Source organism: Lemur catta, chromosome 3 (assembly GCF_020740605.2).
Source record: "Lemur catta isolate mLemCat1 chromosome 3, mLemCat1.pri, whole genome shotgun sequence".
In the NCBI taxonomy this organism is placed as follows: Eukaryota; Metazoa; Chordata; class Mammalia; order Primates; family Lemuridae; genus Lemur; species Lemur catta.
Genome location: NC_059130.1, coordinates 93,331,485 through 93,355,448, shown reverse-complemented (window position 1 = coordinate 93,355,448; position 23,964 = coordinate 93,331,485). Strand labels below are relative to the sequence as shown.

General features: G+C 51.9%; 1 protein-coding gene across 3 annotated transcripts; it reads right to left on the bottom strand.

The window, feature by feature from the left end:
* Nucleotides 1-996: 996 nt before the first annotated feature.
* Nucleotides 997-17,434, bottom strand: PTCH2 (patched 2). 3 transcript variants are annotated; one of them, XM_045545580.1, is made up of 22 exons: nt 17,248-17,434; nt 16,575-16,767; nt 10,063-10,252; nt 9,886-9,955; nt 9,441-9,532; nt 8,588-8,783; nt 7,858-7,979; nt 7,561-7,708; nt 7,348-7,479; nt 7,104-7,259; nt 6,924-7,016; nt 5,948-6,073; nt 5,734-5,852; nt 5,281-5,629; nt 4,843-5,155; nt 4,610-4,752; nt 4,345-4,525; nt 3,945-4,225; nt 3,706-3,843; nt 2,292-2,434; nt 2,108-2,207; nt 997-1,752 (listed from the first exon to the last, which is right to left on the bottom strand). In XM_045545580.1, exons 1-22 carry the CDS (start codon nt 17,317-17,319, stop codon nt 1,498-1,500), a joined length of 3,612 nt encoding a protein of 1,203 aa, XP_045401536.1. In that variant the 5' UTR covers nt 17,320-17,434; the 3' UTR covers nt 997-1,497. The 3 variants fall into 3 exon arrangements, with proteins under 3 accessions (XP_045401536.1, XP_045401537.1, XP_045401538.1); XM_045545581.1 differs by having other exon boundaries at nt 7,387-7,479; XM_045545582.1 differs by having other exon boundaries at nt 1,659-2,000.
* Nucleotides 17,435-23,964: the final 6,530 nt, after the last annotated feature.

Below are 23,964 nucleotides of genomic sequence, written 5' to 3'. Positions count from 1 at the left end.
CCCCTGGGCCTGCTGGATGCACTCCCTACTCCACGTTCTAAGCCGACTACCTGCTTGCCTTTAGTCTTTTTTAGGCATCTTAGTGTTGATTCAACTTCAAAGGCTTTTTTTTCTTTTTTCATTTTTTGTAACTTTTGGTCAGAACTTGATTTTCTGGCCTTTGTCCGGGTGGGCTGGGGTGGGATGTGAGAAGGTAGTGCTCCAGGGGTGGGACCATTCCTGGTGAGTGGGTGGTTGGAACCCAGGGTGTGTATGTGTATCAGCTGAGACTGAGCCCAGGGAGAGTGGGGGAAGGGCAATAAAAGACCTCCCACCCCACTGGGTGAGGCTCTGCACTCTATTCCAGGGTTGTGGCCATTCTTCAAGGCCTTTGTGCAATGGGGCTGTTCAGCATTCACAGAACAAACAGCTTAAATTCAGTGCCCTCATCAGTTGCCCCGTGTCATCCACTGGCTGGCCGGCCAAAGATGCCTCCCCGGTGTCAGGCTGGCTGCTGACTTACAGAGGCCTCTGTCTCGGAGGTTGCTCTGGGCCTTGGCTCCTTGACCTCAGTCCACAAACCTCCTGAAATATCTCCCCAGACCCTGCTGCCCCATCTCTGCTTCAACTGGCTACTTTCCCGATCTGCTTCCCCTTCACCTTCCACCTGCTGCATGGCTGTGTCCCTCTGCCGTGCCTCCCTGTGCAGATGAAGCGGGAAGGCAGGAGATGAGTCTGGAGAGGTGGGCAGTGCTGGACGATGATGGCTCTGAAAGCCACGCAGTAAGGTTTGACACCAAAAGAACTTACGTCATTTTGTATACTAAGCACTTAATCCAGGTGGTGTTACGAAGTATATGACAAAAATTCAGTCTAGGGTCTTTCCCAGCCGGAACTAGTGAAGGTCAGTGGAGGTCCCAGGACCTCAGGCCCTGATACCACAGAAGCCCCTTCCAATATCTAATCTTCACTGGCAAACTCCTAACTCTGAAAGAAAAGCACCAAAGTCATTTGAGATGAGTTCACATAGAATATATTTCATTCTTTAAAAATAAAACTTTTAGCATAGCTAACATCTATATATACTACAAAAATAAACATCTTCATATAAATAATTTATGTGGTAGGAGGTGGACAGGGATACAGACAGCCTACCCAGGCGTCACCAAGCAGGGGGCCAGGACTGGCAAAGGGTGCTGGAGGATCCCTCAGGCTTGGCCTGCTGGCTGGGCAGCAGTGTGGGGCAGGCAGGGGACAGGGCTGCGTTGCAGCCTGAAGCGCTGGCTTTCACCCCCATGCGACACACAGGCCTGGGTGTGCCAGGCTGCTCACAGCCGAGGGGTGGCTGTTCTGTGCGGGTATCAGGGAGGTCCGTGACGGCTGAGTCAGGGGAGGGATGCAGACAGCAGCAGCAGCAGCACGGCCCTCCAGGGCTCCGTCCTGCATTCAGTACCCCGCCCATTGCTTCCCAGTGACTGTTTGTGGCCCAAGTAGGATCTCCATGCTTCAGCTGCTCCTTCACACAGTGGCTAGGCATGGTCCTCTAGAACTGAGGTTACCAGAGCTGGTGGCAGAAGGGGACCAAGTGGGCTCATCAGAGGCTGGGTGGATGTAGGCACCAGGCAGCGGGGGTGGGTGGAGGGCCACAGTCATGGAGGTAGTCACTCTGGCAAAGCTCTGGGGCAGGGTGGGAGACACGCACCACCTGAGCCCACCTTCCTGTGGAGCCGGGGGGCTCAGGACCTTAGGGCTCTCCTTGTACATCTGTACAACCTGAGAAGAGATACCAGTCCCAGTGAGCCCAGGGACTGCTGGGGCCACAGTCCCCTGCAGAACCTCCCTGGTGATCACTATGATTGTTGGGAGGCTGGGGTCCTTCTTGGCCTCCAGTAGGATATGACAGCTGACAAGTGACAGGATATCGAGGCCTGGTACAAACCCTGCACCTTGCTCTGGATCCTGAAAGGCTAAGGTGGGTCCCATGAAGAAGCCAGGAGGGCTGAGGGGCAGGAGCCTGGTGTCTGGGGAAAGGAGGAGGCACCTGTTGGGGAGGGCCCTAGCTGTGTCCCTTGCCTTGCATGTTCCTACCCAGTCCCCTGGGCTGGGGGCAGAGGGAGGCTGTGGTCACCTCTGGTGGGGGGCCCAGGATGGACAGCAGCACCGGCAGCAGCACAAGTCCATGGAGGAGTCCCAGGAGTGTGAGCACTGTCAGCACCACGAAGAAGTACCTAGGTTGGGATTGGGGGGTCAGCCTGGGCAGGCCCCGAGGCCAGCACAGACAGGCCTGTCTCCTTGCCTGAGTCCCCCCTTACCTGACGATGAAGTCAAAGTTGGAACCAGCAAGCATGAGCAGACCCAGCAATGTGGAAATGGCCCCATCAGTCACGGGGGCAAATGTATGCTCGAGGGCACGGGCTGCCCGCAGGTTCCGGCTACCCTGGCTGGTCAGGAAGCCCTGGGGAACAGAGTGGTCCTGGAGCTGCTCCTCTGCCAATCATGGCCAGCTCATCCATGTCGCTAACTGTATCTGTCCCCAGGGCTCACCCATACCTTGGCCCACAGAAGGCCAGGTGAACTAAATCCATGGGAAGCACGCATGAGTCCATTTAGGTAACACTGTATCGATGTGTCTGGTGAGGTTAGACACAGAGAGGTGTAAAAAACAGGGTGGCCAAACTATAGCCTGTAATCTGTTTTGTGAATAAAGTTTTGCTGAAACACAGCCATGCTCATTAATGTATTGTCCATGGCTGCTTCTGTGCCATGATGGCAGAGTTGTAACAGAGACTCGGTGGCCCACCAAGCCTGAAATAGTTACTACCTGGCCCTTTACAGAAAAAGTCTGCCAATCCCTGGTCTAGAAGGATGGATGCCCAAGTGATAAGAGTTACTACTCAGGATAGCATTTCAGAGGATTTCTAACTCTTCCTTTGTACTTTTCTGCATGCTGGCTTTTTTGGTTTTGTTTTCAAGGAGTATATACTGTTCTTAGAATAATAATGGGACTATTCGGGTGGGGAGAAGGGAGCTGTTTGTGGGGTCTGATCAAGTTTGTGTTGGTGCTTCCAGAAGGTCTGTGGCCAACCCCCACTTCCTTTGCCAGAGAAAATGCAGCTTTGGGAAAGGCCTGTGCCATCCTCAGTTCTAGTATTTTTGTCTTAAAGAATCCCTCCATTAAACCCACATTGCCATCCAGTTACCATCCCATTTCTGTGATTCCCTCCACAGTGAAGCCATTAAAAAAATTGGTTCCCATTTTCTTACCTTCCTTCCATTCTGTCCTTAAACTTTGTTCACTCCTCTCTACCAAAATGGGTGCTTATTTATTTGTTTACTGACTATTTTTACCCCCTTAGGATATAAATTCCTTGGGGCCGGGTACGGTGGCTCACGCCTATAATCCCAGCACTCTGGGAGGCCGAGGCTTGAGGATTGCTTGAGCCCAGGAGTTTGAGGCTGCAGTGAGCTACGATGATGTCACTGCATTCTACCCAGGGCGATGGAGGAGACTCTGTCTCAAAAAAAAGGAAATCGAATCCCCCTTCTCACTCCCCCCCTTTTAAAAAAGGAGAAAAATAAATAGTAAGTTCCTTGGAAGTAAAGACTGTATTGCTATTATATACCCAATTCTTGAATAGTACCCAGAACACAGTAGGTGCTTGAGCAATATTTATTTGTTGAATACTGAATAGCTGACCTATCCCTCTCCTGGGTGCCTGTGCTTACCAGAGCCACGTGGACTGTGAACTCGACTCCAATCCCTACAGATGCTACGAGGATCACCACGGGGATGGCGCTCAGCTTGATGCCCAGGAAACCCATGATACCAAAGAGTTCCATGGTCACCATCGCCAGGACCAGCACCTGGGGAAGGCAGGGCTCACGCAGGGCTCCTAGCAGGAGCGATTACAGGCAGGCAGGGGGGTGCCACTGGGTGTCTCTGACCCCACCCCTGAAGTACTCACTATGAGGCCAGCTGTCCAGGGGTTGAGTAGCAGGAGGGCACAGACGAGGAACGTGCACACCAGCAGGATGCAGACAGCCAGCAGGAAGCAGTGCCGCAGGCCCAGATACTGCTCCCAGAAGAGGAAGGGGGAGCCGCTGGGGTAGGCGTGTACCCCGGCCTGGCCTGCCTCTGCACATGCTGCCCGGGCCCCCTCAATGGCCTCCACAAAGTCTGCAGTCTTCTGGAGGCCACGCAGCAGGAAGGGGAACTGGGCAAACTCCAGGGGCTGAGCTGGTGGGACTGTGGAGGGGAGGGGAAGGGAGACGGAGGGGGACAGTGAGCACAGGGAACAGTGGGCAGGGCCTCAGGGACAGGGCCTGTGTGGGCCGAGGCTCTTGCTGAGCTCCCCCTAGACTCACTGCGAAGGTTCTCCCCGGTGGTGTCATATTTGTCATGCAGCCATTCAGGAGGCGGGGGGTAGAAGTTGGCCTGTGAAGCTGCCAGACCCAGGGGGTCACTGCTCACCCACACAGTTAGCCCCATGTAGAAGAGCTCTGGTGGAATCAGTCCCTCTTTGTCCACCAACTTCCTCGTGGTCAGCTGTGGAGGCAGAGAGGGCTGAAGACCTGGGCCCATGAGGCCTGGGGCCCCGCTGTGCTCCCTGACCTCTAGCCCTCTCCCAACCTGGCTGAAATTCAGAGGCTCCTGGGCATCCCCAGTCTGGATGAGCAGCTTGTAGGCCAGGGCCCCGTCCTCAGAACCATTGCGGTATGAGTAGCGGGTAATGCGTCCGGAAGCCCAGTCCTGGTCAAAGGCAGCCTGGATTCCTGGGGGAGAACAGATAGGGTACAGTTAGCCTGTGGCCCCAGGGGGCTTCTCCCTGCAGCACCCCTCCCTGAAGTCTCTTTGCTTCTTACCCTGCAGCCAATTGCGGTAATAGTGCAGCCAGGTGCGGGGTGCCTGGGTGGCGGGTGGGGGCAGCACAGCCTTGAGGGAACTGAAGCGCTGGTGCAGATCAAAGAGGGCACGTTGGGAGTGGGCGTAGTCAAAGCCACCCTGGGTCACCAGGGCCACCTCGTACAGGGAGAAGTACCTGAGCTGGGCGCTCAGGAAGGCATGCTCCTTGGTGCCCCGAGGCACCACATCCGTCAGGGCCAGCCCATCCTGCACCAAGGTGGCTCCGTAGAGGCTCAGGCCCAGAAGAGCCCCAAAGAGCACCAGCACCATGGCCTGTGGGAAATGGCAACTAAGCTGGAGGCCTGGGGCTGCCCTCCAGCCCAGGTGGTGCGCTAAGCCCTCTGCCCTTCTTGGGGCCCAGAGACACTAAGTCTCTGCCTTGCCCTACCTAGTCTTACCTTGGCGTGTGACCGGAGCAGCAAGGGTGCAAACTGATAGCGGGCAAAATGTGCAAGTGTCCAGCGGGCACAGGGTAGGGACTTGCAGGCTGCCTTCTGTCTTATCTCCTCTTCCTGGCCTAGAAGGTCCCGTGTGGACCCTCCGGGGCCGAAAAGCTCAGAGCCCAGTGAGTCAGAAGGTGAGGGCACTAAGTGGGCTTGGGGAGGCAGGATGGTGACCACGTGCTGGCTGCTGGCTTCACAGTGGGTAAAGGCTTGAACTGTGGTGGTCAGGTGGGCGATGCCCACTGGTACTGTCCTATCCCCCAGTTCCTGAGGCAGAATCTGAATCACTCGAGCAGAGCAGGGGCTGGAAGGGGCAGAGAGAGTAGATGACAGGTCTGTACCTTGAAATGCTGGTAAGGGGATAAGCAGAAGGCATCAGGGGAAGAAGAGGGGGTACAGGGATGGTACCTAGAGAAGCAGCAAAGCACATCAAGGCGCTGGCAGTGGCGCCGGCGCAGGTCCAGGCTGAGGATGGCTGGGAAGACAAGCAGCACGGCTGCGAAGTTGCAGCCAACCACTATGGCCGCCTAGGGGATGCACAGGAAGGGCAGAAAGGCTGGATGAAGTCCACCCCCAGATCCACCCCCACCCTCGGCTGTCCTGTTCTTTCCTGAGGACTCACCTGCAGGGAGAAGGCCCGAAGAGCAGGGATGGGAACTAGGGCAGCCATGAAGAAGGCAACCATGTTGTTGATGGATGTGAGTGTGACACTGGTGCCCGTGCGCTGCAGACACTCACCTGTGCGCTCCTGCCAGAACAGAGCAGGGATGTGGCCTCAGGTTCCCGGGCAGGGGGGCCATGTTAAGGTCGAGTGAAGGGGACGCTCAGGAACTCGGGATGGCAGAGGTGGGACAGTAATAGCACAGCAGCTAACACTACTGAGTACCACGTATGTGTCATGTGCTGTTGTCAGCACTCAACCTGAATTATCTCACTGATCCTCACAACAATCCTCTAGGACGCAAGCACTATTATTACCCCTGTTTGCAGATAGGTAAACTGAGGTCCACAGGTTAATTGGTAACCCAAGATCACTTCAAACAAGAGGCTTTTTTTTTAGACAGAGCCTTATTCTGTTGCCTGTGCTAGGGTGCAGTGGCATCATCACAGCTCACAGCAACCTCAAACTCCCAGGCTTAAGCAATCTTCCTGCCTTAGCCTCCCAAGTATCTGGGACTATAGGTGCATGCCACCATGCCCAGCTAATTTTTTCATTTTTCTGCAGAGGCAGGGTCTTGCTATGTTGCTCAGCCTGGTCTTGAACTCCTGGCCTTAAGAAGTCCTTCCACTTCAGCCTCCCAAAGTTCTAGTGTTTTTTTTTTCTTTTTGAGACAGGATCTCACTCTGCTGCCCAGGCTAGAGTGCAGTGGTGGATCATAGTTCACTGTGGCCTTGAACTCCTGGGCTCAAGTGATCCTCCTACCTCAGCCTCCTGAGTGGGTGGGACCATAGGCGCGTGCCATTATGACTGGCTAATTTTTAATTTTTTGTAGAGATTGGTAGGGGGAGGGTGTTGCTATGTTGCCCAGACTGGTCTCAAATTCCTGGCCTCAGGCGATCCTCCTCGGATGGGGACAGGCTGGAGGACGAGGCCTCACCTGGAGAGGGGTGCCAGGTGGAGCCTCCGTGAAGGCATGTGCCAGCAGGAATATGTCGTCCACACCGATTCCCAGTGCCAAGAAGGGTAGCACCTGGAGAGGCAGAGGGGTGAGTGGTTGGAGGACTTGTGCAGCCTGGTGATCGCACCCAAAAAGGTCTGTTCTGCAGTCCTGGTATACCTGGGTAGTGGCAGCATTGAAGGTGATACCAAGCAGGGCGCAGAGCCCAAGGCCTGAGGCCACTGCCAGGGCCACCAGCAGCACCCCTGCAAGGCCCACAGTACCCTGGGACTGGGCACAGTCCCACCGCAGCATTGTCACACAAGCATAGGCCAGCTGTGGGGAGAGAGGACAGTGTCAGATGGGGGCTCCCAGGGTGGGCACTGGGTAGAGCAGGGGGCAAGGTGCCAGGAGCAGGACCCACCATGAGCAAATAGCCTCCCACCACACGGGCAGCACTGACTTCAGAGAACGCATGCAGGATGTCGTCCAGGGTGGTGGAGGAGAAGGCATGGATCTGCTGGGACGAGTTCTCAGGCAGGGCCTCCTGGGCCAGCTGGAGAGACAGGCTGGATCTGAGGGCGTGGGAGGAGGGGGTGGCCTCAGGGCACTCCTCCTTGTCCTTGTCCACACTGACCTGCACAAAACGCCGCTGCCAGGCTTGTAGCACTGTGCTGGCCTGCTCCTCACTCCAGCCAATGTCATGTGTCTGGTAGTCACCCCGGAAATGCTCATACAACTGGCGGGGACTCATCAGCAGGAAGGTGCTCTGCAGGGCCTCTGCCCTGGCAGGGAGTGGAGGAGAATTAGGGTCAGAAATGGCCCAAACGCCCAGTGAGGAATGTGCAGGGGGCTTTTGCCAGAGCTGCCTGGTATCAAGAGTGTGGATTCCCATGCACACAGTCCCCTTGCCAACTCCCAGGGGAGGCCCTACCTCAGCAGCTGTCCTTGGGGGTCTCTGGCCATGCCTCCCAGCAGCAATTCCTCCTGCCAGTGCATAAATTTGTGGGAGAAGCCGTGGCAGCCCCCACTCAGCTCCTGAGCCACATTGGGAGCCTGGGGGGTGGGGGACAGGGGAGGAGTTTAGTACTCAAGGCCCTGGCTGTGGATAACTGGGTATCCCAGGGCTTGTACCTCCAGGAACCAAGCCTGCCACAGAGTTCAGTAGGCCTAAAGTATTGAGAACTATTCTCCGGAGCCTCTTGACTACTTTTTAAGAATGAACAGCTAGTGTCCTGCAGATCGGAGGCCACAAGAGGGAGCAGAGGCCTGGAAATAGGCTGCTGGGAGGGGGTGGCATAACTGGTGGGTTTTGAAAAAAGTACCACATTCACAGGACCACACAGACTCTTGGAAACTAGGTATGATATGCCTGCTTAGGTACTTTGTTCTTAGTTTTCCCATACGAGTCTGTTTTGATAAAGTCCAGCCTTGTCTGGGCTTAGAAAAGGAAAAGGGGATACCTATATCCCCTGAGGGCTCCTTAGGAGGACTGAATGGGAATGGAACACTCCAGGGGTCTAGCACAGTGGGGCAGAGTAACCGTGTCCAGGAGATGGGAGCAGAGCACAGAGCACAATCAGCTCTCTCTCAGAACAGGGAAACAAGAGCAGAGGAAAGGGAGGAAAAGCAGCCTTTCCCTGGCAGACCTGGTTGGAACCCACCTGCCTGCTGTGATGGTTGGGGGCACTAGGTGGGCAGTGGAGGTCATCAGGGTGCAGACAGGGCCGCCCCACATAGGCCTGGCCCACCTGTGCCTTGTCTAGCAGCTCCCGGAAGCCCTCAAGGGAGGCAAAGGGGCCCAGCTCCTCTAGCAGCTGCTCCGGATCCAGGTTGGTCCACTGGATATCGGGGCGGCCCCTGGGGGGAGAGCCCATGGGTAGTGAGGGTCAGGGATCAATACCCACCGTCCAAACTGCTGCTCTGGGACCCATGTGGTAACCCACCCTCCTCTTATCTGCTAATTTGTCCCTCCATACGGAGGGTGTGTAGGGCGCAGCTTCTCAGCACTGCCGGGCTGCAGCAGCCCACCAGGTGGGTGCAGGGAGCTGTGGGTGGTTACAAGGGGCTGAGGTGGCTATCAGGATGGACATACGTAATACACAGAAAGGGCCGGAAAGCCCCCACTGAGCTCCCTCCCTGGTTCTAATATATAACTATATGGGCACCTGCCTATAACAGGTTTTCTTTCTGGCTTGGGCAACAGCTTAGCTGATACCTAGCTAATTCCTGTCAGTCTCTTTCTAGGAATCCTTTTTCTCCATTGCTCAGATCTTACAGATCTTTGTGTTCTGTTTTGTCTAAATAAGACAGATCTTCCTTTCCTTCAGAGGTAAGGAGAAGGGGGATGTGGAGAGAGCCTTGGGGAAGCCCACGCTTTGACCCTGGCCTGGAGGTAATTAGGAATTAGAGGTAGTTAGGTTTTGATTGTCCTCTTTGCTCCCACCCCTCCCGTCTGCTGGGGATGTCCCCGGTGGGAGATGAAGCAGGGCCCGGGAGTGGCTGTGGGACACTCACGGCAAGTAGGCAGAGCCCCCTTGGAGTTTGGCTCCCTCCCAGAAGCAGTCGAGGGGAGTGAGGATCACACACGGAAACAGCTTCTCAATCATCTGCCAGGGACACCCCAGGCCACATCAGTCCTGCCCTTGAGCTCTTTCCCCATGACCTTTGTAGGATGCCCTCTGCAATCCCCCCTCACTTTTCTGGTTTTTTTTTTTTTTTTTTTTTTTTTTGAGACAGAGTCTTGCTCTGTTACCAGGCTGGAATGCAGTGGTGTTATCATAGTTCACTGCAGCCTTGAACTCCTGAGCTCCAGAGATCCTCCCACCTCGGACTCCCAGAGCGCTAGGATTACAAGTGTGAGCCACCGCGCCCGGCCTCCCCTTACTTTTAACCCCCCTGAGAATCTCTCAGCAAAGGTTCCACCTCTCTTCCACCCCAGGGAATAGCTCGAGATACTTACTCGCTCAATCATTCCATTTTCAATAAGGGGAACTCCTGACTTGTAGCAGATTTTGTTCAAATCCCAGGACCTGCAGTAGCCAGGGGTACAGGAGTTCAGCAGAAGAGGGGAATTCCCACTGCAGAACTGCCACGGCACACTTCACCCCCTCACCCCCAGGGGCTCGGCCAGACTCACTTTCCATAGAGCGATACTTGCACTTTACTGGCAGTGAGGGCTGCCTGGAGGTGGAGGCCAAGTGCCTCAGGTGTGAGGATGTTCTCCCCCTCCTGGCGTGTAGTCTGTATCAGCATCTGAGAGGTATATGCCGCCTCCTCCCCCAGCTTCTCCTTGGTGTAACGCAGCTCCTGGCTCACCCGGCTGCCCACTGCCAGAGCAAAGAGAGAAAGCTGTGGGGAAAGCGCCTGGCTGGTCAGAGCTCTGGGGGAGGTGAGGTCCTAACCCTGAGGCCTGGGGAAGTGCAGCTGAGAGGAGCCCCTGCCTCCTCCCTGATGGCCAGGCCATGGCCCAGGCTGACTCCCCAGGCTCCTGCCTCTCTTCTCAGAATCTGGAACTTTGCCAAGGAAGTGGAGAAGCCTCAGTTGTGTGACTCTTTGATTTCTTCTGTGGTCTAGGGCAGCAGTCCCCAACCTTTTTGGCACCAGGGACTGGTTTCACGGAAGACAACTTTTCCCCAGATGGAGGGGGTGGGGTAGGGTGGCGTGGGACTCGGGTGATGATGCACAGCCTGTTTCCTAACAGGTCATGGAGAGGTACCAGGCCGTGGCCTGGGGGTTGCGGACAGGTCTAGGGTTTAAGCATGAACCAGGTTGTCTGGGTTTGGGACAAAAACTTAAAAATGAAAATCAACACAAGCTGGGCCTTGGCTGGGGTTATGGGGACATCCTGGAGGGAGCCCTTACTCAGTCCCTCACAGCTCTGGTAGGGAGGACAAGGAGGACATCAGGGGCCAATAGGGAGGCTGCCATTGGGAGAGTGTCCTAAAAGAACAGGTCTAGGGCTGGGGCTGGTTCTTAGTTCAGATTGCTCCAGACAGTGATTTATATCCGCACACCATTCTGCAAACTGCTCTGGGAAGAGGGCAGGGATGAGAGTGCCTAGTAACAGTGGGCCCTGCATTGGCCCAGGCAAGGGGAGGATCAGATGGCCTTTCAGCGTGATGTTCCCACTCAGGCAAGATGTATATGGAATAAGCTCATGTTCCTGGCAGAGGTGAAATCAAAGTGGGCCACAGGGAAGGAGGGGTTCTGTTCCCTTTCACCATCCTTTGTCAACACTGTGAGTCCCAGTGCCAGGCTGCCTTAGTCTCCTTGATCTTAGCGTCCCTCAAATCCTGTATCATGCCGGCCATGGAGTTGTGCTCTATAACTGGGGCCTGGGGGAGGCAGGGACATTGTGAGGGTATCCGACCTAACTGTGGTTTGGAAGAGGGTGAGGGCCAGAGCCAAATCCACCCCAGAGGCTTTGTGAACTTGTCTATTCTCAGACCCAGTTCTGCTTCTACCTATCTGGGGGTCTCCTCTTGTTGGTCACTACTACCCCCTGTGACCCACATGTACTGCTTCTCTGAGACTCCAGCTCCATCTAGGATCATCATGTTTCCCAATCTCTTTTTTAAACCCACACAATTTCCTCACCACGACAGCCCCAAACCCTTGGTAACCCCCAACACATATTTACCTATATGCTCACACCTCCCCTGCCAAGTCACATTCCTGGCCCTCCCCTCATGAATAGTCTTGAACAGCCATCCCGCTCCTCTCCCCTGTCAACTTCTACCTCCTTTTTTCTTCCTTCTCTGACTCTTCCCTACTCCTGAGTCCTTTCCCAGGCCTGTCCTGCAGTGTTTATTTCACCAGGTTGAGGCAGAGGTTGCTACATGGAGAGAAAGGAGGGGAGGACAGAGATAAGCTCCCTATAGTAAGTGGGTTTGCTGAGAGGAAGGAGGCATGGGAGAAGGAAGAAACCCAGAGCTAGCTGATAAGAAAGCAAGAAATAGAAACACTGACAATTTAAAATACATCAAAGAGAATAAAGAATCCTCAGGGTGAAAAATGAGGAAGAGAAAAAGATAAACCTCAGCTGACAACAATGATGACAGATATGAGGACAGATGAACTGGGATGTACTATGCAAGCAGGAAGACACGATGAGTGTAGGGGAGGGGACAAAGGCTCTGTACAGACCTGACTTTGAGCCGTGGCTCTGTGCCTTGGGCAAATAATTTATTCTCTGAGTCTCAATTTTGTCATCTGTAAAATGGGGACAATAACTACCTTTGTAGAATTAGAATCAATGCAGGCAAAGTATTATACTTAGGAAATTGCCTGGCACATAGTAGGTACAGATATAGAGTTGTTATTCAATAGTTGCTGGGAGAGAAATGATGTGACAGAAAAATGAGAAAGAACTGGAGGAAAAAAAGATTAGATAAGTAGGGAAGAAATAGAACACGGAAGGGCCTGGCACAGTGGCTCACGTCTATAATCCTAGCACTCTGGGAGGCCGAGGCGGGTGGATCGTTTGAGCTCAGGAGTTCGAGACCAGCCTGAGCAAGAGCAAGACCTTGTCTCTACTAAAAATAGAAAGAAATTATATGGACAGCTAAAAATACATATAGAAAAAATTAGCCGGGCATGGTGGCGCATGCCTGTAGTCCCAGCTACCTGGGAGGCTGAGGCAGAAGGATCACCTGAGCCCAGAAGTTTGAGGTTGCTGTGAGCTAGGCTGACACCACAGCATTCTAGCCCGGGCAACAGAGTGAGACTCTGCCTCAAAAAAAAAAAAAAAAAAAAAAAAAGAACAGGGAAGGAGAACATCAAAATCAACACATTTGTTAAAAACTTTCATATCTTTACAAAAGGGAAAATACAACTGTCTAATCAACAGAAAATGAGTCCACCTTATAGATAATCCTACAAATGTAAATTAAAACAGCAATAAGTTGCCATCTATTAAATTGGCAAACATTTTAAAATTAGTAGCACTCATTGCTAGCTAACAGGAGTATACTCTAATCCACCCAGGGAGTATAATTTGATATACTGTCGAGGGAAAGCAATATTGCAATATGTATGCTTATAATCTTTGATCCAGAAATTTCACATGTAAGGGCCTATGAACCATTGTAGGGACTTAGACTTTCTCTGAGTGAAATAGGAGTTATGGTAGGTTTTTTTAGAGACAGGGTCTTGCTCTGTCACCCAGGATGGAGTGCAGTGGTGCAATCACAGCCCACTGCAGCTTCTGAACTTCTTGGTTCAAGTGATCCTCCTGCCTCAGCCTCCTAAGTAGCTGGGACTAGAGGGGCATGCCACCCTGCCTGGCTAATTTTTACTATTTTTTGTAGAGATGGGGTCTTGCTATGTTGCCCAGGCTGGTCTCAAACTCCTATCCTCAAGAGATCCTCCCACCTCAGCCTCCCAAAGTGTTGGGATTACAGGTGTAAGCCACTGTGCCCAGCCCATAGTAGGTTTTAAGCAGAGGAGTGAGATGATCTGGCTTTTTAAAAATCACCAAACAATGTATTCTGGAGCCAAGTCGTGAATGATGAGTAAGAGCTGGTCAGGGGAAGAAGTCAGGAAAGGTGTTCTGGACCAAGTGTGTGCAGGGGACTGTCAAAGGCTCAGCATTGCAGTACTGCTAAGAGTGAGCCAGGGAGGAGCCAGTGGCAATGCTGGAAAAGCAACTGAGTTAGATTATGGAGGGCCTAGCATGTGTGCTATGGAGTTTCTATTTGATCCTGGAGACTTCACAGAATGTGGCAGAAATCGGGAGAAGGGCTCTAATCAGGGGACTGACTTGGCCAGACTAAATTACACCACAGGGGGGCGGTGTGGAGGCAGTTTTGCTGGTGAGGCTGACAGATCTTTCAACTCCCAACTTTCTAACAGACCCTGATTTTGGTGGCCACCTTCTGAAAGGCCTAGTGATTAAGGACAGCTGGGATCCTCCCCAGCATCGGAGGGTGATGCTTGATTAGTATAAAAAGTCAATCACAGTAATTCCATTGCCTTTGTCAAGTGAGGGATTTCGGCATAGGATGCTACGTGGTCTTGCCAAAGGGATCAAATGGGAAGTCACTGAGAGGCTTCTTTTTTTTTTTTTTTTGAGACAGAGTCTCACTCTGTTGCTCAGGCTAGAGTGCCGTGGCATCAGCCCAGCTCACAGCAACCTCAAACTCCTGGGCTCAAGCCTCTCCTGGGCTCTCCTGCCTCAGCCTCCCGAGTAGCTGGGACTACAGGCATGTGCCACCATGCCCGGCTAATTTTTCTATATATATATTTTAGTTGTCTAGCTAATTTCTTTCTATTTTTAGTAGAGACAGGGTTTCACTCTTGCTCAGGCTGGTCTCGAACTCTTGAGCTCAAACGATCCACCCACCTCGGCCTCCCAGAGTGCTAGGATTACAGGCGTGAGCCACCGAGCCCAGCCTTTTTTTTTTTTTTTTGACACATTTTTCCTCACTTTCAAAAAAGGATGCAAGACGGGCATGACTTCCTTTTTCTACCACTGCATCAGCCACCATAGGATAAGCCTGAGGACAAAAGTCCAACAAGCTGAAGACGGCAGAGGAGAAAGAAAGAAACTGGGTCCTTGCTGATGTCCTTGGGCTGCTAAATTAACCATCCTGGAACATCTCTACTGCCAGACTTCTTGTTACAGAGAATATAAATCAATCTTCTTCCTTCCTTCCTTTCTCCTTCCTTTCCTTTCTTTCCCCTTCATGTGGCTGAAAGTGTTCTAAATGATATAATCAGGAGTGTATTGCCAGAGATTCAAAAAGACCTCAACTAGAACAGTGACAAGGGTGGAAAGGATGTGTCTAATGTGAGAGAGGTTAAGAAGGAAGAAGTTACTGGTTTAGTAACCAATTAGGTGAATGAGAAGAACTGAGGCTGACTCCCAAGGTATTTGAGTGTATGGTGGTGCTACCAGTTGATATGTGGCCATCCAAGGACAGCTCTAACTTCAAGCTGTCTCTATCACTGTTCCTGTAAGTACTAGTTGGGCTATATGTTGTGATTTTTGTTTTAGACAACAATCTAAGGGGCCTCTGAGCCCTTCAGCTTTGAAGTTGGCCAAGAAAGACAAGTCGTGTTCTAAGTCTCACCACGGCAGAGTTGGGGAGGATCCTGAACTCTGGCCCAGAACTCTGATAGCCAATGTCCTGTTTCTTCCTGTGCTTTCTGTATTAGCAAAATGGGAAAGGAACAGAGAATACTCTTCAGTCCTCACCTCGATCAGCTCCTCACTGTCTAGGGCATTGTGGGAGAAGCCACAACTACAAAGAAGACAACTACAGATCTACGGAGAAAAGATCAGGTCAAGATCACTGCTTTTATCTCACCCCCAGCCAATACAGGTCAGAGTGATATTCTGAAATAAAGTAAAAAAACCTAGGAATTGGCTACCACCCTCTTATAACACCCTTCCCCAAACAACAGCACAAAACTGGTAGGGTCTAGCCTCTTCTGTGTTACAGTGTAGAAGAGAATGAGGAAGCATGGAGGTTCAAACAGTGTTTAGATGAGGAAGAACGGGGGAATGGAGAAAGAGGAAGGGGAGGGAGACTGCCTCTTTTGTGGCAGGAAATCCAAGAGTCATTTGGGACCACCCAGGCAGCAGTGGTGTGGGTGGGGTCATGTGCGTGTGTGTATGCATGTGTGTGTCCTGGGGCTGGGGGCAGGCAGGCAGGCAGGCACAGAGAAACATCTGCTCTGGACCCCAGGGCTGCCCTAGAGTGTGTATGTATGTGAGTGTCTTGCAGAGGGCTGGGGGTCGGGTGGGGATGGCGTGTGGGAGCCCAACAGGCAGGCAGGCTCCAAGAAACATCTGCTCTGGATCCTAGGACTTGCCAGTATTTGAAATAACTCAAGGGTGTGAGACTCCAACCTGGTCCCTGCCTTTGGGTATGGGCCAGGGCTAGGGGAGGTCTAAAAAGCCCACAAAATGCAAATTTCCCAAGAACAGAGTGGAGTTTGACTCTGTCAAACGGCTGCCATATGAAACAAGGCCTCAGGAAAGAAGAGCATCGTGCTGAAATTATTAATAAGAAATCATCATTATTTAATGCTTCCTTAAGGAAGTAAGGATTTGGTCTCATCTGACTCTGGCTGTTGCCTCAAAAGTGTGGATTCTGTGCTGCTTTTCCATTAACTGGTTGCAGGGGGCTGGGGTACACGAGCCCTCTCTGGGGATGCTTGGCCAGATGATTTACTTAGTTTCCCCAGCCTTCTAGTCCTAACTTTTAGGATTCTTGGTCAGAAGTGATCTCTCCCTGCCTTCTCTTATACAGCATATCCTGCTTTGTATTATGTTGTAGCTATCCCAGAACACATTTTACTTTGCTTGCTACTGAAAGATGGGTCTTGTTTTAGTTGCCTTTGTAAACTCTGCTGTTCATGTCAAAAATACATATAGAAAGTTGGTAATAAATGCTAAATAAACACACACATAATCACAAATATTCTCTACACTTATTCACAAGATCTACCATCTGCAGATGTCCACTTACAGGTGTGGGAGGGAACAGTGCTCCCAGATGCCCAGGTATACAGGCTTTGGCCAGCAGGTCCCCCTGCAGCACCTGGGCCAGCCCTACTAGGGCTCAGTAGCTAGGTTCTTGCCCTGTTCTTGTCTTGGGCTCACCATACTCAAGCAGCTATGGCCAGTGTCCACAAACTCACCTTCTACCCAGAGCTGTTCCAGGTCTGTTTCAATAATGGCGACACGGAGACCTAGTGCCAGGGCCCCAAAGGCCAACAGTCCCAAGAAGAGCACTTTGCCACAGTGTCTCTGGATCCCACAGCCCAGAGAGAAGAGCAAGCCTTGGAAGTAAGCACGAAGCCAGAGCGGAGCCTTCAGGCTCCCAGCTAGGATCTGGGACAGAAAGAGAAGGGTCAGCCAGGCATCACGGGAACAATGCATGAAATTCCTCCCCTCAGCCCACAAACACTCTGCCGAGCCCTAGCGTCTTGAGTTCTGGATGCAGGACAGGGAGCACCTACAGACACAGGCCCAAACCTGCAAGATGTAACACCCCCACCAACACACACCTGAGGAAGGCACAGACCTGTTTTCTAAGAGTAGGATACAGACACACGCGCACACACACACACACACCTGCTGTCAGTGGACACAGAGGTGACCTCACAGATGCTCTTATTTTCACTGGCCAGATGAAGACGAGACACAGGCACACACACACACACACACACACACACACACACAACTTGCCTGGCTGTGCTCTCACTTGTCTTCAAATACCCAATGACACTTGGCACTTAAAGACATCACACCTTTCAGAGGCCCGAGTGACAGACCTGGCCCCACTCTTCTTCCAGCTTCCCCTCTACTCACCTGGGGTGCTACGGTTCGAGTTGGGTGTGTGTAGCTCGGGGGCAGCTCCCCGAGGGGCGACGGCTGAGCCATACTGACGGGGATCGGGGCGCTCCCATAGGCTAGTCCGGCCCCCCTGTACCGCTGGGCCCCGCGTGGGGATTCAGGGGCGCCGCCAAGGCGCGGGCGCGGGTGAGGCTGCGGCGGGGGTGGGCGTGCGGCGACGGCGACCGTGGGGAGCGCGGGGCGGCGCGGCCCGGGGCCCGGACTCGGCGCCGGGGCTCGCCCCCTCGGTGGGCCGTGGACCGCGGCGGCCGGAGGAGTGGGTCTCGCGTGCGGGAGGATCTGCCGGCCAGTGCGCGGAACTGCTGGAGGCGGCTTCCGCAGTGCCCGAGAGGTGGCTGGAGCTCCAGAAAAAGGGAGCGGGCTGGGGCGACGCCCTCCCATTGGCTGAAGGGCCGGCAAATTACCCGGAGCGGCGCGGCCGGATCCGCTGCTAGGTAACGGCGCCGCAGGGGGCGGGGCAGGAGACCACCCAGGCAGGGCCACCCCGAGCCTAGTCTCCCGCCCGCGCCCGCGGGGCCCCTCCGGGAGCAGCGAGGACGGCGATACCGGAGAGGCGCCGCTCTGGCCAAGTGCAAGTCAGGAGAGGCCGACGGTGAGAAACGGTGTCTGCTGGCCCTGGTAAGGCCACACTTTCTTCCCGACCCAGCCCAAACCCAGACTCCTCCCTTCTCTCCCTGCTTCCATTCTTGCCCCCTTCAGTCCACTCTCCACTGAGGCTACAGGTATCTAACATGCAAATCTGACGACAGTTCCAAAGCACAAGGTCCACTTGGAGCACAGGGCCCGGTATGACCTAAAGCCTTCTCTCCCATGGTTCCCTCACACCCACCCAGTCAGTGTTCCTTTCGGCCCTCCAGAGCCACCTGTAACTCCCCCCCTCCCCCACCGTATTGTTGCATGCGTTTCTGCCTTCCTACCTGTTGTTGCCCTTTTGTTTTGGCAGATAATCTTAAGAACCGAACTCAATCAATTACCCCCTCTTTGAAGCCTTCCTTGAATCATGCCTCCCTTCTGGCAGATGATTGCTTGGGTTCCTCGTTACACTCAATTTATATATATATTATTACATTCATGACACAATAATTGATGTACTTAAAAGTCAGCCTTCCTCAGTAGACAATAAGTAGGTGCTCAACAGTTGTTGAGTATGTCACTAAGAGTTGCAGAAACCAGGGTGTAAAGGATTGGAAACGGAAGAATAGAGGGAACAGTCCCTCTATTAAACTTTCAACTATCGCATCTGACTGTGCTGTTTCTGTCCAGTTCCAGTTCCTGACTGATAAACCCTGAGTGGCAGAGTAGGGCAAAATCCATATTCCAATATATAAAGTTTGAGAAAGAAAAAAAGAATCTCCAATAAACTCATTATTCTAATACAACTACTATTATTTCTGGCCAATTTCTTGACCAATTCTTCCAGACTTTTTATCATTACATCATAAATATTTCATGTTACTACACAGTTTTTGTAATCAATCACTTGGAGAATGTCCTTAGGACAGATTCCCAGAAGTGGGGTTGTTTGGGTCAGAAAGTATGAACATTTTTATGGGTCTTGCTAAACATAGCCCAATTGCTTTTTGACAACTCATGCACATGCAAATTAACATCATCTCCAGAGCCTCAGTTCTGGGGAAAAGGAACATTTAGGTTGAAAGGGTGAACACCTAATAGGGTTGCCACTTCCATTTGTCCCTTCATCCAGCAAAATGCCTGTGGACAAACTAATATGTCTATGATGCTGTTGGCCAACGTAGTAATTGTACATAAAAAAGCAGCTTATGTGCATAGTACTTTCTTCCTCTCTATCATAGAGAAATGGGTCCCACTGTGGACAAAGAAAGTATACCCCCAGCAAGTCTCTAGAAACAGCCTCTAAATTAGTCTATATGGGACCCTAGATTGCTCTTGGGGCTATAACTAAAGACAGAGAATGGTCTGGAATCAGTACTCGTTGTTATCAGGACTGCAAGTCCTGATGCGTTACGTAGGTTTTTTTTGTTGTTGTTGTTTGTTTTTGAGACAGTGTCTCACTCTGTTGCCCTGGGTATAGTGCAGTGGCATCATCATAGCTCACTGCAACCTCAAACTCCTGGGCTCAAGTGATGCTCCTGACTCAGCCTTCCAAGTAGTTGGGATTATAGGCACATGCCACCATGCTGGCTAATTTTTTCTCTTTTTGGTAGAGATGGGGTCTTGCTCTTGCTCAGACTGGTCTCAAACTCCTGACCTCAAGTGATCCTCCAGCCTTGGCCTCCCATAGTGCTAGGATTACAGGCGTGAGCCACTGCACCCGGCCATAAGTAACTCTTGAGTTCTCCTTCCTTCTTACCAGACTCTGCAAGACATAAGGTCCATGGAGAAATAGATTTGTAATAAACTGGGCCTTGGGACTATGCTTCCACCACAGACCCATCACTGCTAATAATCGTGGCAAAGTCCAACATCTCTTTGGATGCTTCCAAGGCAGGGTAGGCCTATTGAGAAAACTTCTTGCTTTGTAGTGCTAAGATCAGTGTGGGAGAAACTGGTCTGCAGTTCTAGCCTTTCCAACTTAGGCCTAGTGCCCTTTGGCTGCTCCAAGTTCCAAAATTACCTTTCTACTTCCCAGTAAAATGACTTCCTGAATACAACTAAGCTCAGCCAGAGCCAAAGCCACAGACCCCACGTAATTAGGAAGGGACAGAGGCTCTACTTCTCTCTCTCCAAGCAGCTTCTTTCACAGTGAAACATCTTACTTTCCTGTCACTTCCACTGGACCTGGGTATGTGTTTTAGGCCCAAATCAGAGACATTCTCCAAATAACAAAGAAGAAAAACAATGTAATTAAATTCATTATCACCAAGGATTTTAAATCTGTTGACTCATGAGACAAATGTCTTGGGGTCACTTATGTGTCCACTCCTTTGCTGAGCTCTGAGGTTGCAGGGTACTTGCTTTTTAGTTTATAGCCTGAAGTGGAGTGCAGAGACCACAGGGGAAACCACTCTGAGCTGGGGGTATTCAGGGAGGTTTCTAGAAGTGAGAGGAATTGGATGGAAGAGATGGGAGGATGACAGAATCCAAAAGGAGAAGACATGGTTCAAGGTCTGAATCTTTCATTTACTGTTTGTGAGATCTTGGGCAAATCACATAATCTCCAATATTGACATAAGGATAAAATAATATATATCGCTGAGGAAGAGTGCTAGGGAAAGTGAGGTGGAGTATACTCACATACACACAGTGTTGGGGCAAGTGACCAGTCTGACTTCAGGGGAGGGTCCATGTGGGAGTTAATGGAGGAGCCAGCGTAGGCCTTCTTTCCCTGGCACTCTCCAGGCTTCTCACCAGCTTTTGGCTGGCTTCTGTTATCCGGACCAGGCAGAGTCAATGACCGTGCGATGTGGAGGAGGGAAGTAAGGGCCCTGGGCAGCCCTCCTTCCTCCATTACATGAAGGGGCCAAGCCTGGGAAGGTATGCCCCTTCTCTGTGGGCAGCTTTAGGCCAATAGCACCTATCAAGTATTTGATGCCAGAGACTGACTGTAGCCAGAGATTAGAGAGTGGCCCTTCCCTCTGATTGTGGGGGAAGGAGAGAGGCTAAGAACCAAAGCAGCATCTCACCATGGCAGAAAGGCCCCTAATACAATCATCCTGGGTGGTGGCAGACAGCTCAGGCCAAGGACAGGTCAGCCTGGCCTTCAGTAGGTGTTCTGCCCAGTCACTTTCCCTCCTGGTAGGCTCCGCCAGAGCAGAGCTTTCTAGACCTTCTGTCTGGGTGGTCCTTCCCTCCCAAATGGCTCTCCCCCTTCCTCAGACACATTTAACTGTTTAGAAAGCAGCATACAAGTGACTGATTTATGTACCTCCTTAGGGGTAGAGATGGCTGTGAATAAAGGAAGTATATCCCTGCAATTCTCTGGAAACAGAAACAGCTTCTAAACTAGGCTGTGCAGGCCCCTAGATTGCTCTTGGGGTCTACAGCTAAACACAACTTCCCTCCCTCTCCACTGGGTATGGAAGTAGAATAGAAATAGTAATACAGTGAAGCCTAGGAAGAAGTTTGGCCTCTGGCCTTGAGAAATGGCTTGGAGAGCAATCATGCCAGTCAGTCTCCGTATAGGCTCAGGGAGTTCTTGCCAGCAGGCAAGGGTGAGATGTTACTAGGGGAGGGGGTTCCTGGAGTAGTAGCCATCAAATTTTGTCTGACCTGGCGAGCTCTGGGAACCCTGTTTCTCAGCACCTCCCCAGAGTCCTCCCTGATTTGGCATTGAAGATCTCTTTTCTCCTTTCTCTACTTCCCTCATTGAGCATCACTGGGAGAGGCAGGGCAGACCCTATCAACTCTTCTGCCTGCCTGGCTCTTCTGGCTTCTGTCCCACAGGGAGGTGGCTGGCTAGTAGACATTCAGTTGCTCACTATGTTTCAGACATAATTCAACCCCTCTGTAGCTGCTGCCAAAAGGAAACAAAAACTGTCCCGGCTTTCTGGCAAATAGGGCAAAGAGAAAAATCAAAGCATCTTGGGTACCCAGTCAGTCCTAAAGTTAGAGAAAATAGCAGCAGTGTCCCGAGCTGGGGGCTGCTCTCAGGTGGGACTCAAACTCAGCAAGACCTTCCTCTGGGGAACCCATACCTTTTCTGTTTTCTGCAGCTCTCTCCTTTCCTTGGTACAGAGGCTGTTTGATGGGCTTGTGCAAGGGGGAGGCAGAAGAAAGGTTTTTCCTCTACCTCACTGTCAGGGGTGCTAAGGGCTCAGTGGGGAAGCACAGGATGGGCTATAGCAGGGCTCTGGGGCAGTTTCAGCAATCCCCTCTCCTCTACCCCAACCTCTCTCCAAACCTACCCAGCTCCATCCCCTTTTTTGTGGTCAAAGAGCAGTCTTCTGGCATCTTGGGACACCCAGACCCTAAGGGCCAGAAAACGCTGAGAAAGAGGACAAACTCTGAGAATAAGAAGGGCCATTAAAAGTCATCCAGTCTTGGCCAGGTGCGGTGGCTCATGCCTGTAATCCAAGCACTTTGGGAGGCTGAGGCAGGAGGATCACTTGAGGCCAGGAGTTTGAGACCAGCCTGGACAATATAGTGAGACCCCATATCTACAACATAGATTTAAAAAATTAGCCAGGTGTGGTGGCTCATGCCTGTAGTCTTAGCTACTTGGGAGGCTGAGGCAGGAGGATTGCTTTAGCCCAGGAGTTCGAGGCTGCAGTGAGCTAATATTTCAGCACTGCACTCCAGCCTGGGCAATAGAGTGAGACCCTGTCTTAAAAACAAACAAAAATTCACCCAGTCCTAATGCTCTCATTTTGTAGATCGGGAAACTCAAGAGTCAGAAGAGGCAGTGATGTGGCCAAAACCAAAAAACACTGGTGGTCAGGTCTTCTTCCACCCAGCCCCAGGACTCGATCTCCAGCGTCATCCAGGCCCCACTCATTTAATTTCAGTTCCAAAGGGGGACTGCCTTGGGCACTATCATAGTTCCTTATCCCTACCTCCTCCTCAGTCCTATGGTTTCAACCACTTTTGCTAGGCCATTTCAGTTCCTGCCTGATTAGGGCAAACTTTCAGGAACCTTGTCCTGATCAGTGGGAGGAATGTGGAGCTCCAGGGCAGCCAAGAAGGCTGACAGAGGTGGAGATCCCCCAGGGTAGGAATGCTCATCTAGTCTCTCACAAGTTCAATGACTAAGATCAGGCAAGATTACTCAACTAAACTTGAGAGCCTTGAGATTTTTGAAGCAATGTAGAAACCAGTATTTCAAATCAATCTTCATAATTACTGCCACCCACAGTGAGGACATCAAGAGAAACCTTTACTTTGATAATTCTAGGAGGTGAAATCTCACCCCAGAAGCACTTTTATCTTCCACCAAACACCTGCAGGTTGTAAAAGCAGTGCAGGGAGAGACAAGAGCAGAGTGAACCTGAGTTTGGGGGGCGGGGTGGAGGAAAGATGGATCAGACTCCAGAAGGGCTGTGAATATGGAAATCTCATTCCTCAATTATCTGAAGCAGGAGGGTCTGTATAATTATGATATAAAGGAGTACAGCTGGGGAAGAGTCAGAAAGAGTTTCAAACCACAATACAGGTTCTTGGCTCTTCCTTCCCAGGTTGGGGAGGGGTTTGGCTTAGCTCAGACCATGGTCTCAAGACCATGGCTCTCCAGGGGCTGCCTCCTGCTTGCTTTGTGTCTCCAAGGGGCAATAGTTGAGCTGAGGAAAGTGGCTAGAGGCTGGGAGGATAGGGAGTAAATGGTAGGTGTGGAGGGTGGGGCTGGGGGGGGTGGGGTGGTACAGGGGCTGAGAATCTGTGTGGCAGGTATGGGAGCAGAGAATGGTAAGTCCTGGGCTGATGCTCAAGGCTGGTATTGACAGCAGCTAGGCCGATGGGTCTACAAAGCCTGATTAGTGTCAGGGACTGAAGTATTCCCAGATCCTTTTGGGGTGGGAGATGCTTTATGGACTGGGTGGGTCAGCCCATCAGAAAGTAGCCCTCCTCCTAGGAGCTTTACTATTGGACAGCTGCTGCTCCTGCCTGATAACCTTGGTGCATGAGAGTTAGGTCATTGTGTCTGTTCTGTTCCACACACTTGCTCTAGATGATCTTTATCACATGACCCATGAACATACACTGTGTATACCTGCAGTGCACCTGCTGCGGAGATTGGGACTACTCCACAAGTCTCCAGCA